The sequence below is a fragment of the Struthio camelus genome, chromosome 32 (genome assembly GCF_040807025.1).
Source record: "Struthio camelus isolate bStrCam1 chromosome 32, bStrCam1.hap1, whole genome shotgun sequence".
NCBI lineage: Eukaryota > Metazoa > Chordata > Aves > Struthioniformes > Struthionidae > Struthio > Struthio camelus.
The window spans coordinates 4,347,479-4,363,515 of record NC_090973.1 but is presented as its reverse complement, the minus strand read 5'-3'; the positions used below and the strand labels follow the sequence as shown (position 1 = coordinate 4,363,515).

At 57.2% G+C, this 16,037-nt stretch overlaps 1 protein-coding gene across 1 annotated transcript; it reads left to right on the top strand.

Moving 5' to 3' along the window:
* Nucleotides 1–4,290: 4,290 nt before the first annotated feature.
* On the top strand, nucleotides 4,291–5,226 carry LOC138063537 (olfactory receptor 14A16-like). Its single transcript, XM_068923154.1, has one exon. The coding sequence runs from the start codon at nucleotides 4,291–4,293 to the stop codon at nucleotides 5,224–5,226; it is 936 nt and encodes a 311-aa protein (XP_068779255.1).
* Nucleotides 5,227–16,037: the final 10,811 nt, after the last annotated feature.

The window sequence follows — 16,037 nt, the reverse complement described above, 5'->3', positions numbered from 1 at the left end:
TGGACATAGGGAATGAATGAGCCAATGAGGGCTGGACTCTGTTGTTGACAAAGAAAGAAGAACTGGATGGGGATGTGAAGGTTGAGGTGGCTGCAATGACCATGAGAGGGTGGAGAAGAGGATCACAGCTCAGGACTGCAGGATAGCAGCTTTCAGCTAGTTCAGGACCGGCTGGGCAGGATCCCATAGGAGACTGTCTTGGAGGGCAGAGGGGCCACAGATCCCTCTTCCATCTTCAGGGCAAACATTCTCAATGCAAAGGAATACACCAGTATGATGTATGGGGAGTCGCGCAAGGCCTGGAGGGAAGCCTCTGTGGATGGAAAGGGATGCCCTGACTTAGGAGACTGAAAATCAAGAAGCAAGTGCCCAGAAGTTGGAAGGGAGAAGAGGCAGCCCAGGAGGTAGATTGAGATACTGCTTGTGGGTCAGGGATGGAGCTGGGAAAGTCAAAGCTCAGCTGGAGCTGGAGCTGGAGCTGGAGTTGGAGCTCACAAGAGGTTGAGAGGACAACAGGAAGGCCTTCTGAAAGTACATCATGAGCCCAAGGAAGGCAGCCAACGAAAATGTGGTGTCACTGCTGAGTGGGGCAGGGGACAAGGTGACAAAGACAGGGAAAAGGCTGAGGAACTCCTTGCCTCTTTCACCTTGTATTTTCCTGGTAAGATCTGCCTCCAGGCCCCTTAAGTGGGGCCATCCTAAGTGCTGTGATTCAATGACTCTTTCCCTGGACAGCTCTGTAAAGACAGACTAGGTGGGGTTTGAGAGTGTAGGCATATAGTGGAGACCATGGTGTGATGTGCCTCCCATCTCTGCAGCACTCTTGGATGCAGTTGGGATGGACTTTGCCTGAAGGCAGTGGTGGGATTCAGTATTTTGGGGACAAGTAAGAAACCTGAGATGGCCTGAGTTTTTTGCCCAGCCACCTCTCCAAAAGGGCCTGAGTTACATGTAGGTCCCATGTAGCATCTACTAGAAACGTGCAGTTGTATGGGACACCCCAGGCGTCTGACATGGCCCTGCAGATCTATTTTTATGTCATTAAACCAAGTGTCTGCACTGAATTACATCAGTGGTTTGCAATGTGGGGATCTGCATGTGTCTCAACTTCCTAGTGAGTGGAGCTCTCGGTTATAGTAGGCATCTAGCATCATTTTAGATGGCCAAGGAAATTCCCCACCTGGCCCCTCATCGAATGCTCTAGAAGGATGCAGATCTCACTGCTGCTCCATCAAACACTGGCCCATGCCTTGGACCACCTCTGTCTCTTCAAACATCAGCAGGTGTCTGTGTGTGGGCAACTGACTCCCAGCCTCCATCTCCAGGGATTCTAATGGGAGCTTAGACAAGGAGCTCAGAAGCAGACAGGTGTATTGTGCACACTTCAGCTTGGGCAAGGGGAATCCCACCTCCTGTGTGTTTGTGGAGTTCACGAGAGGCAGCTGAATCCCACTCCATCCCAGGGGCTTCTAAGCTGGCATGAGATGCGCAGATTAACTCACCTGAATCAATATGTGAACCATGGGAAAATGAACTCCCTTTTTGTCCCTATCTAGGTGTCCTGCCCAGTAAAGAGATGGGAGTAGGGGCTTCCACATTTTCATCTCTTGTAGATAAATGTCCTCTGATGAGATAAACTGCAATGCTGGAATCAGCCTCTCCCCACTGTTTAGAGAGAGACCATAGGGGATTATTTTAGTCTACCTCAGTGAACATTTCCCAGGAGGAGGGAGCACAAGGGACAAATTACATCACACCTTCGACTTAGGCCACTGTTTGCAAGGTGGGGCAGGTTCCTGGGATGGAGGGAGCTCCTGGCAACCTGGCAGCACTGCTGAGAGACAGCTCTGTGCAGGAGCAGCTCCTCTGCAAAGAGCAGCAGGGCTCCAGGCACTGCCTGCAGGTGCCAAGAGGAGACAAGGAAGATGAGCAAGATGAGTGAGACAGAAAGAAGTTAAAGACAATCAAGAGTGAGAATATGGCTGAGAGCACACTGGAGGAGAAATCTGCATAGCCCCTAACACAGTAAGTCTCTGGCTGCAGGACAATGCGGGTGAGGTACCCTGAGGGGCCCTCTAAAGGTACCACATCCCATGGCTGATAGGGTCTGTCAGGATGGGTATCCCAGTTCCTCTTGTGTGGAGTAGGATGTGCATTTGAGCAGGGATTCCTAGCCACACTGTCAGAGGGAAACAGTGTCCTGCTACCTTCTTCTACGGATGCTGCAAGGGTGTGAAGCTGGGATGTGCACAGAGGTCTGCCCAGGGCTGTAATTCAGAGCCATGCCCCTGCGCCCCAGGGTGCTGTGTGCCCAGGGCCGTGACTCTGCTGCCACCTGCAAGGGTCAGTAGTCAGCCTGGCCAGGGAACTCCCCACAGTGCTGCAGGGAGAAGCTCTGGGTGGGAGGATCAACCCCATCAAGACAGGTTCATTCTCCCATCCAGAGGGTGCTGCACGGGTCAGGGCTGCTCACAGCTCCTAATCACCCTGAGGGCATTTGTGGAGGGACCTTTCCAAAAGGAAGGTCAAGGCTGGGATACCTGAAAGGCAAGGAGCTTTCATGAGTGTCTGCTTTCAGTTTTCTTCTCTTTGGGTGGGGTGAAATGTTAATAGATCTGTCAGGTTTAGACAGGGGACTGAGGCTCCAAAACAATGACAGCGAGAGAGGAGGAGTTCTGGGAGGAACTCAGCAAATCTCTTCATCCACTCCTCAGCCTCCAGACAGAACCAGCATCACCTTTCCAGCCCCATCAAGGTTTCTCTCACAAGCTCCTTAGCCCCTGCAAACACGGAGGTGGCCCTGGGCAGTGCCCTGCACCTAGGAAGTTTTTTCAGGGCAGAGTGGAGCGCCCAGTGGGTGGGATGGGGTCTGTGAGCTCTGACAGGGGAAAGACATGGGAACAGAGAAACAGCTCCCCACAGGGACAGCTCCAGGCAGCAGTGTCATAGTCAAAGTGTAAGAAGAAACTGCAAACTCCAGCGCTCCCCTCCTCTCCTCTCCCACCCAGCACAGCCCTCTGCCCTCAAGGCGGTGGGGTCCAGGGCATGAGTCATTTCTCTGTCTGATGGGCATGCAGGAGAGGAAAACTCCTGAGTGTTCCCTGTCTCTCCCTGTCCCGTCCTCCTTTGGCAGAAATGTCATGATATTGCTCTATATTTCCCCACCTATCCGTGCTGCCCTTGTCCTTCCCCTTGGACTCTCTGGGCAGGGGCATTTCAGATGCAATTCAGATACCAGTCCTGTGGGTCCTGCCATGCAGAAGTGTCTTTGACGTTGAGGTGTCCAAGTCCCCCTCCAACCTTTGCAGCTGTCGGCGATGCAGTGCGGCAGCTGGGAATGAACCAACTCTCTTCAGGACACCCTGTCTTTAGGACATTTGACTATTCCTGTGGGTGTCCGACTGGGCTGCAAGTTGCCCTCTAGAAGGACACAACTCTCCCATTGTGTCTGAGTGTTATCTTGGTGCCCCATGGAGAAGCCACCTAGATACAAAGGCCATGGAAATACTCCTGGGTGACTGGAAAGAGCCTGATGTGTTCCTGGCTAGAAGGGAGTGGCTGAGACCTCCTTCAGATACTCTGAGAAAGGGTGCTGAGTTTGGTGATCTGCTCTTTGAAACTGGATTCCTCTGCTCGCAGCAGTATTGTTTCTTGTTAGGGTAACATGAGTGCAAGTGTCATCCACTTCAGAGGTGTGAGCACAGGGCAGCTGGGAAAAAGACTGATGGACGGAGCAGCTCTCCTCCCTCTGCACTAAAGCCAGAGTGAATCCTTTTGCCTCCCAGGATTCACAGCTGTTCCCTCTGAGTGCAGTAGAAGTGCTGGGGATTTCTAACTCTAAGAATCCTCCTCAGGTGTGATGGGGAAGTTAAAAGAAAACAAAGAAATCCTTAAAACTAGTAGTGAACCCACAGTGTTTAGAACTGAGAGTGAAGATGCTGAAAAGCGCTTCAGCATTATGAGTGGATGAAATCTGACTACAACTGTGAATATGAAAGTTTAGCCATCTTTGTTCCTATGTACCCACAGCTGTAGGTCAGGACCGACTCCTCCAGAGCCCACAGGCAGAGGCCTCTGCTCCTCATGGCAAACTCAGGACAGCACAATCTGGAGCTCAAACCACAGAGTTCAGTGACGGTCCTGCTGAGATGAGGAGAGGTAATGGGCATGTGTCTGGGGGAAGGGGGAGAGGGTTCTGTGGGAAACAGAAAGTTTTGCTCAGAGAAGTCTGTCCTAACTTGTCAATGTTTTTTCCTCCTTGGACAGTCCCCCATGCTTGGAGAGAAGCAAATGTCCAACAGCAGCTCCCTCAATGACTTCCTGCTGCTGGCATTCATGGACAAGCAGGATCTGCAGCTACTGCACTTCTCGCTCTTCCTGGGCATCTACCTGGCTGCCCTCCTGGGCAACGACCTCATCATCACAGCCGTAGCCTGTGACCACCACCTCCACACCCCCATGTACTTCTTCCTCCTCAACCTCTCTGTCCTCGACCTGGGCTCCATCTCCACCATTGTCCCCAAATCCATGGCCAATTCCCTCAGGGACACCAGGGCCATTTCCTACTCAGGATGTGCTGCCCAGGTCTTTCTGTTTCTCTTCCTGATAACAGCAGAGTTTTCTCTTCTCACAGTCATGGCCTATGACCGCTTTGTTGCCATCTGCAGACCCCTGCACTACGGGACCCTCCTGAGCAGCAGAGCTTGTGTCAAGATGGCAGCAGCTGTCTGGGGCACTTGTTTTCTCTATGCTGTCCTACACACTGCAAACACATTTTCACTACCACTCTGTGAAGGCAATGTCGTGGAGCAGTTCTTCTGTGAAATTGCCCAGATCCTCAAGCTCTCCTGCTCAGATTCATCCCTCAGGGAATTTGTAGTTCTTGTGGTTACTCTTTCTGAAGTGTTTGGGTGTTTCATTTTCATTGTGTTGTCCTATGTGCAGATCTTCACAGTTGTGCTGAGGATCCCCTCTGAGCAGGGACGACACAAAGCCTTTTCCATGTGCCTCCCTCACCTGGCTGTGGTCTCCTTGCTTGTCAGCACTGGCTTGTTTGCTTACCTGAAGCCCCCCTCCCTGTCCTCCCCAGCTCTGGATCTGGTGGTGGCAGTTCTGTATGCGGTGGTGCCTCCAGCAGTGAACCCCCTCAACTACAGCATGAGGAACAAGGAGCTCAAGGATGCACTGGATAAAATGGTTCAGTGGGTACAATATCAGCACCAGTAACCATCCCATGTATATCCACTCATCATTTCTGTCATTTGGCATTCAGGCCAAGTGCTGTTCATTTCTTATTTCTTATTTTTCTCTCCTACATTAATGGGAAAAAAAAAAAAAGTTCCAGTTCATGGCAATTGTCCTCAGGAATCCCTCTCTTGAATTTGACCAAAAGACTGTGTTGAGGCAGGAAGCTAGGCTTCCCCCTTCATCAACATAGGTGGGGAAAACCTCAGATCCCACCAGTCTGAGCTCCCTTGGATGCCCTCAGTGCAACGAGGAGAGTTTCCTTCTACAGGGTCTCTTTTGGCACTGACACGAAGGGAGCTCAGGGGGACAGAGTCTGGCTCCGATGAGTAAAGATGGGGTGAGACCATTGGTCTTGTGTCCATTAGGAGAGCTCAGCTCTCCAGACCACAGTCAGGGTGTGATCTCCCATCCCTCTCCTGTGAGGGTGGCTGCCAGCTGTCACCATGGGCTGGTCTTTTCCCTCTCTAGTGCTCCAAAGCTACAAGTGGAGGGGGAGTGGAGGGGAGGAGAGTCAGGCAGCAGCTTGTGGGGACAGACTCCATACTTGACAGTACCATCCCCATGCTGCCACAGCAGGCATTTCCTCACTGTACCCTTCACATGGGGACTGAACCTTTCCTGGAGACATGTCCACCATCAACAACAGGAATTTCTCTTTTTAGAGTTGTTCCCATGCTATCCTTCTGCACTCTAACGTGGGTATGCAGCCCAGTAACCTAGTGGTGGTAGGGTTGTGCTTTCATGTGTGTGTGTCCTGTAAATACAGGCAGGACAAGGCAATGGGCACTCTTATGCCAGACCTGGCCTCCAGAAGAACATTCCTATGATAAAAGAGGATCTCCTCAGTGGCATGCCTGAAGTCTGGGCTTTCTTCAGAAACGGAGGTCAAAAATACCCGCAAGGGATTGCCCCACAAAAGGGCCTGCTGCTCTGCCTGTGAGCCCTGTGGGCTCCAGGGGATGAGCTCAGAGTCCCAGTGTACTGTGTTAGGGAGCAAGAGCTGGATTCAGGGCTCATTTCTTGGTGACCAATGTCAGTGGAGATGGTGAATGGTCTCTGAGTTACCTGTGTGGGGCTGTCCCACAGGTGACAGCGCTGATGACAGATGCCCATCCTTCTGGAGAGGAACCTGAGGAAGCAGGAAAGCTCAGGGGATCTCCAGGGACAGCTCTGTAATCCCTGGAGAGGCAGTGCGGACCCAGGAGGCCCAGGGAAGGGGGACTGGAGAGTAATTGATGCTCCTGTAGTGAAATACCACAGGCTAGAGGTAGTGCACACCCGAATACATCTTGTGCCATTGTGAACACCCTGGGGTCACTCTGAGCGCTATCTATGAGCACAGACATGTGCCAGTAGTATCAGTGGTGGTGATCTCTGTCTGGCTGAGTCTGCTTCCTGCCCCAAGCAGCACAGCCAGGGCAGATTCAGGAGTCACCCTGTGGTCCTAGAGCCCACTCACTTTGCAGAGGAGCACCACCAGCCCAGGGGCATGTGGGGAGCACAGGAGAGGGGTGCAGGAACAGATGGCCAGGCCAGTGCAGACACACTCACCTGGGGAAAGGTGCTCTGGGGAGCAGGGCTGTCTGAGGAGAAAAGCAGGGCAGCATTTAGAGTTAGAAAATGAGAACAAGAAACAGGTGTCTCTGTGCAGCAGGCTCAGGATAGGCTGCTCTGTTCCTGAGGCAGCAGGAGCTGCTGGAGGGGCTGCAAGGCCAGCCAGAGTTCTTGTGCTGTGCTGGGGAGAGAGGTGGGTATGGAGGGGCTGCAGGCAGAAAGGGAGGGGGATCTCCTGGGCACAAGAGCAGGGCAGACAGAGAGTGACTGACGTCTTTGTGGGGCCTCCTCCCTCTTGCCAGGGAGCTGCTGCCCTTGTCCTTGGGCCTTGCCTGAGTTACACTGTGGGCATGCCTGTGCCTGGCCCTGCACTGCTCGGGTGCTGACCTGACCCTGTCTTGTCCTGCTGACCTGACTCCCCATCTCTACCGTGGACCTGCCCCCTCACTACAGTCAAGAAAGCCTTGGCAAGGGAAGCTGGGATACAAGCAGAAGAAGGTTGCAGGTCCCCAAGGTGGCCATATATGCAAAACAGCAACCCTTGCCTGACAGCCAATTGAAAGGTGTAAGGAGTGCCCCAGATTTGGACCCCCTACCCAGGTAACACTGCACACAGAGCCTTAGCGGGGAGGGCAGCCACGTGGGAACTGATTTGATGATGGGTAGCCAGGAGGGCAGGTTTTGCTGTATCACAGCTCAAATGGTTTTGCTCCAAAGAGTCTGTTGTTGGGAGCAGCAAGAGTGGGGCTGCTTCGTACAGGAAGGGGAAGCAGGAGCTGAGGGTGTTGGCAAGGCAGGAGGGCAGTGCCCCACCGATGAGGGGTGCCGTCCCGCAGTGTGTGGACAAGAGGAGCAGAGCAGGTTTGGGGATGGTAACCAGGGTCAGGCACAGTCCAGCGGTCACCAGATAAGACCGTAGGGCTCCAAGCAGCCCTGTTTTGCATGGGAGGTTGGAGTGGAGACCTCCAGAGGTCCTTCCCCACCAAAACTCTTCTGGGACTCCATGAATAGATAGACCCCAACCCAGGGGCAGGTGGTCATCCTGCTGGCTGGCTGGGGCTGGATCGCTGGTGTGGGGAGAGGTGGGGAGGGCCAGGGGCTGGGGAGCTCCTGCGTGCAGAGCTGGTCCCCATGGTGGCAGGAGAGGGGCTGAGGGCTGGGAGTGAGGGGGCAGCAGCCCAGGCAGGGGCAGGGGTGGGCAGGGCTGTGTCAGGGGCTGCAGGGAGGGGACACAGCTGGTGCTGCTGCAGGGCCGTGGCTGTCACAGTTACCTCCCTCCCAAAATGTCCCTCACTGCCCCGGGGCAGACACAGGCTGGTCCCCATCCCTGTGCTGCCCTCCCAGCAGGACAGGACACACAAGGAGGGGGCGACAGGCCCTGTGCTGAGGACCAGCTGCTCCCTGAGGCTGGCACAGCTTGACTGCAAGGGGTCGCCATCTAGGTGTCTTTGCCTCCAGCCCTCTGGGCCCACTTTCTGAGCCCAGCTGGGAGCTGGTTTGTGGGGAAAAGGAAGAACCTTCCTCTCCCCAGCTCTGTGCTCCCCCGTGCCTTGCCCAGGCAGCTGCTCTGCTTGTCTCCTGGGCTCTCCAGGCACTCACAGTCCCTGGGGAGGTCCCCACAGATGTGAGGGCCCACACTCACCATGGGAGGGCCAGGTCTCACAGGATATTTCAGCAGAGGCCCTTGTGGGTGGCCTGGGTCACAGCCAGCACTGTCAGGAGATCCCTGGGATGCAAAGGTGTGCCCAGGTGTGGGGGAGCTCCATGGGGGCAGCCACTAGGGACAAAGGGACAGTTGGGGTTGCAGCACAGCCATATGCCAAGCCTTGCAGGCAGGTAAGCGAGGCTGTGCAGAGCCAGGCTGTCCATGCCCAGCTCTCCGCAGAGGCCAGGGAAATGTTGCTGCACATAATGCTACAGCAGAGGAGCTGAGACTCATGTTGCTGTTGCTGTGGAGGTGCCTGGGCAGGGAACCAGCCTGGGTGGAAACACTGTGTGGGTGCAGGGCAACGTCAGAGGAAGCACACAGCAGTGGGTGGAGCTAGGACACTTTTGGGGGAAGCTCACAGCATGAAGGGGACAGGGCACTCTCAGGGACGGTCACAGTGGTAGGTACCCAGGGCTGTTCTTCCGAGGGACCTTGACAGGACACCGAAATGGGCTGCTGGGAAAAGTAAAAGCCCCACAGCAGGCTGGGCAGGGGCCTGGTCCCTGGAGAGCAGCTCCGCAGATCAAGTCCTGCAGGTCCTGGGCACAAGCTGAGCTGGGGTCAGCAGCGTGCCCGGGCAGCAAGGCCGGCCCCACACTTGGCTGTGTTAGCAGAGAGCAGCCGGCAGGGCGAGGGAAGGCATTCCTGCCCTGGGGTCGGCACGGGAGAGACCACGTCTGGGCACAGGGTCCAGGTAGGGCTCCCCACTCCCAGACAGACATGGATACACTGGCACAAGCCCAGTGGACACCCTCGAGCTGGTTGGGAGCTGGAGCACAGGATGTATGAGGAGAGGCCAAGGGCGCTGGGTCTGTTCAGCCGGGACAAGAGAAGGCGCAGGGGGATCTCGCTGCTGCCTGCAGCTGCCGAAAGGGAGGGTGGGGAGAGGACGGAGCCAGACCCTTCCCGAGGTGCCTGGGGACAGGACGAGGGGCCACGACACAAGTGGCAGCAGGGAAAATTCCCCTGAGAGAGGGCCAAAAGCCTGTGAAGCCTGAGGGTGGTGCAACAGAGACAGTCAGAGCTCGACCCTGCCAGGCCCTGGGAAACCCCCGCTGGCTGCCTCCACCTGCAGCAGGACGTTGGAGCCGAGACCTCCAGAAGCCCCTTCCCACCCCAGCTGCTCTCTGACTCTGTGACTGCTTCAACGGCTTTCTCTCCAGACCTGCCTGGCTTCAGTGGCATTGCCTGCACTAGTCTTGCCATGGAGATTTGCCTGACACCAAGTAACACAGGGGGAAAAAAGCTTCCAAGGGTTTTATTTGAAGAAGAAAATGGCTGTCACCAACTAGGGTTTTTGTGGGCGCATGGGTGCTACAGGACACGATGCAGCAGCGTTTCTGTAGCACCCGGGACAGTCTCCGTCCCTCTGCCTCTCTGCTCTGTGCCAGCCCCCATCTCAGGGGACCTGCCTGGCACTGGCCTCCTGGTGCTGGTCCTCTTGCTGCCCCGTGGCACAGCTGCAGCAGAAAGCTCTGCGCAGAGCCCGAAGCACTGTCCTGAGCAGCGAGGGCCGTCGCCTGGGAGCTGCGGCGTCCGGGAGGGTGGTGATACCTGTGGGGGAAGGAGAGCCGTGGGTGAGGGGCTGCGTGGGTGCAGGACCTGCCTGTCCCCACCACCAAGGCCTTTCCCGAGGGGTCTTGGCCTTGGCACAGCCAGTCCCCAAGCGCTTACTGCTGCCGGCCCCGGTGCCACTTGCTGTGCTGGGATGGGCTCGCCGTGTCCAGAAGGGCTCTTGACTTGGATACATACCTGGATCCACCTCTGGCGTGTGCCTGAAGGAAGAGGAGGACTTCTGCTCCTCTTTGGGCTCAGACGCAACCTGCATGGGGAGAGCAAGCCCACACACCGTGTGCCATCAGCTGGTGATGCTCAGGACACTGCTGCCCAGGATGGACAGGGGGAAGGGTTTGGGGTTGTGGGCTGCTGCCAACAGCTGTGAGTCCCAAGGGAAGGGACGTGCAGGTGGCACAGAGACGGGATAAGGCTTGTTGTGGGGCCATAGCAGCAGGGCTGGGCTGGGGGCTGTGACGGGCAGGGGGGAAGAGAGGTGGCCAGGTGGGTGGCAGAAGGGGGCTGGCTCGCTGGGTGTGGGAGGGGGCTGCTGCTGGGGTCGCTCCTTCCCTCCTCGCTCTGCATCCAGGCCCGAGGGCTGACCGCAGTGCAGGCATTGGAGGGGACGTCAGCCCTGGGCCTTGGGCACTAGGAAACGGAGAGCACCAGGCAGCTCCCCCATATCGCAGAGGGCCAGTGCCTGAGGGGGACAGCTTGGCACCACGGGTAGGGGGATCCCACGGGACGGGGCAGCTCTCTGCACCCACCCTGCACACCCCAGACACAGTTCACACAGCAGACCCCTTTGATGGTGGAGACCAATGATGTGCTCCTTGCTCACCTGGGGAGGAGGGCCTCCACAAAAGGCAGAAGCCACTGCTTTTCTTCCCTTGGGCAGTGGTGCTTCGAGAGGCAGGCTGATGCTCTCCTGGCAAGGGCCTCCAGCCAAGAGACGGGCCTCCGGCACAGCTTCTGCTGCAGAGGCAGGCACTTTTTCCTCTGCCTCCTGAGGGTCTCGGGCTGCAGGCCAGGCCTCTGGCTTTGTTTCTGTGCTCTTTGATGGGGCCAGAGACACGCTGTCCCCTGCCTCCTGAAAGCCGTCCCCCATAGCACATGCCCCTGCTTCTGCTCCTCCAAGCACTGCTGGGTCCAGAGGCATGTTCTCCATGTCACCGGCTGCCTCCCTGGCAGAGTCTCCGGCCTTGACGCTGGGCGAACAAGGCACCTTCTGGGGGCACATTTCCTTGTCTGCTAAGAGGCTCCTGAGGCTAGGTCTGACCCAGATCTCGCGCAAGGACGTGTTTTCCTCCAGCTCCTCCCTTTGCAGAAGCTCTTCATCAGTGTCCTCCTCCTCCTCCTCAGGGCTCCAGTCCCCTTGCTCTTCCTGCGCCGCTCCCAGCACTCTCTTCCTGGCTCCCACCTCCCGCTCCCTCCTGGGGGCATGGGCATACAGCCGCTCCAGCACCTCCCACTTGCACCTGGCATCCTTCAGGAGCTCCACTCGCGTTAGCTCAGGTTTCCACAAGTTATAGAAGGAATTTCTGGCAAGCAGCTAAAAGAAGAGAGAGAGGCACATTTGTGAAGGGCGCTGCTTTTCCTACCACGAAAGGCCTCCCGGGGCCCTGCTCCCACTGGGAGAGTCACGCTGCAGCAGTGGGGCGCAGCAGCTGACCCCAGCGCAGGCAGGGTTACCACCTGGCCCAGCCCATCCTTGGCACTCACCTCCTTGCGTTTGACGTTGAGGGATCCTGACACTGTCAGGGAGAAATGTTTCCCCTTGGCCTCCTCGCCCTCGCTCTCCTGCAGGCTCAGCTTCTTCCTCTGGAAACAGGCTTCTCGCAGCTGGGCCAAGGTGTGCCCGGTGCGCGCCAGGCTGCTCCTCTCGAGCTCCTCCAGCGGCTCTGTTTTGATGGAGAGCACTGCGAGATACTGCGAGGTGTTGTCGGGGTGCACGCGCAGAGGCTGTCCTTGCACATGGCAGATGATGCCCAAAGGCTGCTGGTTTGGGCCCTGCCCTGCCCGGGGGCATCGTGGGGTCCCTCGTACACTGCCCTTGCCTGGGGAAGCAGGTGCACCGGCCCCGCTGACCTCCCTTTTGCCCCCACCAGCACGGGCATCAGGCCCTTGCGGAGCTGCAGGGGCTGTGCTTTTGTCCTGCTCTGTGGGCTTGTCCTGGCCTGGGCTTGCTGGTACTGCTAGACTGCTGGTTTGTGCCGATGATGTCCTTTTGGGCACGGCTGCACTGAGCTCCTTCGTGGCTTCGTTCACATCAGGCTGTGCTGGATGCCGGCCAGGTCCAGGGCTCCTGTCATCAGGACGGCTCAAGGCAGCAGACTCCAGCCCCAGGCCTGCACCCTGCACAGCCCCAGCAGGCGGGGCAGGGCCCTGTGGGGCAGGGCCCTGGCTCTCAGCCATCATTTCCAGGCCAGCTTCTCCAAGGATGTTCTGCACAAGGCTGGCAGGCTCAGGCACGGAAGGCGATGGTGGGGCCATGTCATTGTGGGAGATGGCAGGGATGTCTTCTTCAAAGCCAGGTGACACCTCTGCACAGCAGGGCATGGGGAGTCCAGCTTCCTCTGAAAAACCTGTGGCTGTTGTCGCACACTGCAGGGCATCATGCGGGGCAGAAGAGGCTGTTTCTCCCTGGCACGTCTCAGCAGGGGGCACTTGCAGTTCACGAGGCTGCAGGTCTGCACCTTGGGACACTGAGCACTTGCTTAGCACCAAGTCCTGCCTCTGCACCAGCGTGCCTGAACAGTCTGCCTTGACCTCCTGTGCACAGGCATCTCCGGGAGCAGAAAGCAGCTCATCCTGCTCCTTGTATGCTGGTGTGCTTCGCATCTCCCTTTCAGGAATGGCCTGTGCTCCTGGGACAAAGGAGGAGCTTCCGGAGAGTTGCTGGCTTGTCAGGGGAAGAGTTGTCCTGGTACTGTCGTCTAGCAAGAGCCTTGCTTTTCCCAGTGCTGATGCACAAGAGCCAGGCCTGGGCTCAGGCAAGCAGTGGACGAGCTCTTGCATTGCCCAGGTGGGACCGTGAGCTTCCTGCTTGTGTTTTGGAAGGGGAGGCAAGGAAAGAGGGCATGGCTTTAGCTCTTCCTCTGCCAGGCTCTTCCCTGAGTCCACAGCCTTCCCAGCAGCACTACCAGGTGGGAAGGGTTCCCTGGCAGCAGCTGTGCTGGAATTCACTGCCAGCTTCTCTAATCCCTTGGTCTCTCTCTCCAGGGTTCTCCTGGCCACCCCTTTGGTGTCCATGGCATTGGCCCTGCCTCGGGGAGAAGACCTGCAGGATGCTTCTAGAGCAGGCAGCTTGCTTTGCCTTGTAGATCCTGCAGTTTTAGCTGCAGAGGTCTCCAGGCCTCCATGGGCCTGCCAAGCTGCCTTGGTTGGGAGAGGTGGCAAGCCAGGCAGATGTGGTGTCCCTGCTCTTGCGCGAGTCCTGCCAGGCGCTGTCTCCCTGTGCCCCAGAGGAGCCTTCCTTACAAGGCCAGTGGAGGGATGCAGAGCTTGTGCCACAGTGGGAACGTCCCTGGCAGTCTCCTCCACCACCTGCAATCAAAGCCCATGGGAAAGGCTAAGTTCCTGCCATCCTCCCCCCTACCCTCCATCCTTCCCACATGGAAACTTCCTGTGGCCCCGATGGCCTCGCCAATGGCTGCACTCTCCCATATGGGCAGCTTCCCCCCTGCTCCCAAAGGCCGGGTGGGGAGAGGGTTTGTCACCGTGGGGCAAGAGACAGGCAAAGGCAGCTCCCTCGGACACCCCAAGGCATGTCCTTGCAGACTGCTGTGCAGAGCAGGCAGTCAGCCTGCTGGGGGCAGAGACCTCCCGGTCTCTCCCAGCACTTCCCACCCACTTCTTGGCACCTCCGGGGAGTCAGGCAGAGGCTTTGCCACCATCGCTGCTCAGCTCTGTACCTTTGCAACGATGCCGTGTTCAGAGGCCCACGAGCTCTGTGGGCCGGGGAGCGAAGGCAGCCTGTCCCTTTGGTGGGACGAAGCCGGGGTCCGGCTGCGCTGCACCACTGTGTGCAGCTCCTGCTGGCCCACCTGCGGGAAGAAGGGGGCACATGATGGAGGTGGTTGTGTTGGTACGAGCAGCCCCTGAAGCACAGGAAACCCCAGCCCCATGTCGAAGGGAACCTCATGGCTGCGCATGGCCCAGCTGCGCTTGGCCCACAGCTGCTCTCTGCTCCTCAGTGCAGAGCTCACAGGGTCCCTGTGGGCCTTGGAGTATCCAGGCTGGTGTGTGCTTTATCTGAGAGAAAATCCCCAGGGCCACGAATAAATGCCCCCTCGCTGGGGGAGCTCATGCCTGGCTGTCTTGCCCCACCTCCCCTTCCCCACCATCCTCGTGCTCTGCACGCAGGTCCCAGCCCTGCTGCCTGCCTCTCCCTCCAGCCCCACCACTCACCTTCCTCCTGCACTCCTGCGTGCCTGGGTGCCCGTCCGTGGACTGGGAGCAGGCGTTCGCCTGCCACTCCTTGTCCATGTCTGGGATCCACTCCTGAGGACTTGCTACTCTGGCACCAAGGGGGAGCTGCTCCCTCCTGGTCGAGCTGCTCTCCTCAGAGTGGGGGACCCCTGGGGGCTCTGGTCCCAGTAGGGACACGGTCACCATGGCGACCGCCCCATCACAATGGCCTTGTGGGCACGATGCCACCTCCATCACAAAGCCCTGGTGGTCACCGTGGGGACCCCATCACAGTGCCTTGGTGGTCGCCATGGAGACCCCCATCACAATGCCATGGCGGTCCCCCTGGGGACACACAGCACCATGATATTGCCTCCATGCCTCTGGTCTCAGCTTTTGAGCCTGCCTGAGAGCTGGTGTCTGGGGAGCAGGAAGAGTTTTCTTCTCCTCAACTCTACACTCCTCAGGCCTTGCAGAGGCTGCCCTTCTTCAGGCAGTCCATAGCAGACCTCCACTACAGGGCTCCACCCCTCCAGGTCTGCCTGCTAATCCTCACTCATAGCTCTCAACAGGCCCATCGTCCATCCCTAGGCAGAGCTCCCTGCATTCCCACTGCTCTCTCTCTGGGGTTTCTCTTGTCCACATCTCCCTGCACCTTTTCCTTGCCAGCCCAGGCCAGCACTTCCTCACTCTTCTTTGACTCACCCTCTCCCCATAGTTGCTCCCACTTTAAGGCTTCCTCACCAGCTTGGATGCCTGGTTGGCCATCAGGTCAGCAGATGGGAACACTCTCTCCTCCCAAATGAAGTGAGACAACCCGCAGCCTCAGTCCCTTGCTGTGGGCTCGGCTTTCAGCACCTCCTCCAGCTGCTGGAACCCCAGGCCAGATGGGGAAGCAGGAGCTGCCCTCTCCTCTCATCCTCTTCCTGCTCATGGGACCTTTTTTCAGCTAGAAATCCCTCTCACCACAAAACTGCAAGGACTGTCACAAGCTAAGAGCAGGACTGTAGGCAACAGACCATGCACTGCTGCAGCATGCCTTTACCTCCCCTCAGCTCAATGTGACACCAACCCCTAACCTGACACCATAACTAGAGACAAAAAAGCTCATCTCTAGTTCAGAGGTTCATGGAGCTGTTTCTTCCCACACTCCTTTACTACCCCCAGCCCCCTGCCCTGGGGCTGCACTCAAGAGCCAGCCTGAAGCCCTTTCACTCTGCCCTTTCCCATCGGGCCCCTGGCACACTCGGAATGAAAGTCAGCCCTGGAGCGGGAAGGGTGGGGGAACGGAGTTAATACCATGAATTAATTGCAATTAATAGACAACTTATTGACTTTCCTTTCAGAAAAAAAGGTTCTTTTCTCTTCTTCTTCTCAATTTCCTGCTTTTTCCCATTACAGGAAAGTATAGCGTATGTATTTTTTAACAGGGTTCCCCAGTTATAAATACCTGCTCCTTTTAAATACTTCCCCCTGCAACATACACATACACACACACACACAACACACACTCCCTAGCCCGCAGCAGACCACTTCCAGGAGCAGGAGAGAGCAAGGCCGGCAG

What these genes read in the sequence shown, in the direction of transcription:
- LOC138063537 (XM_068923154.1), top strand. Translation starts at nt 4,291, where the DNA reads ATGTCCAACAGCAGCTCCCTCAATGACTTCCTGCTGCTGGCATTCATG.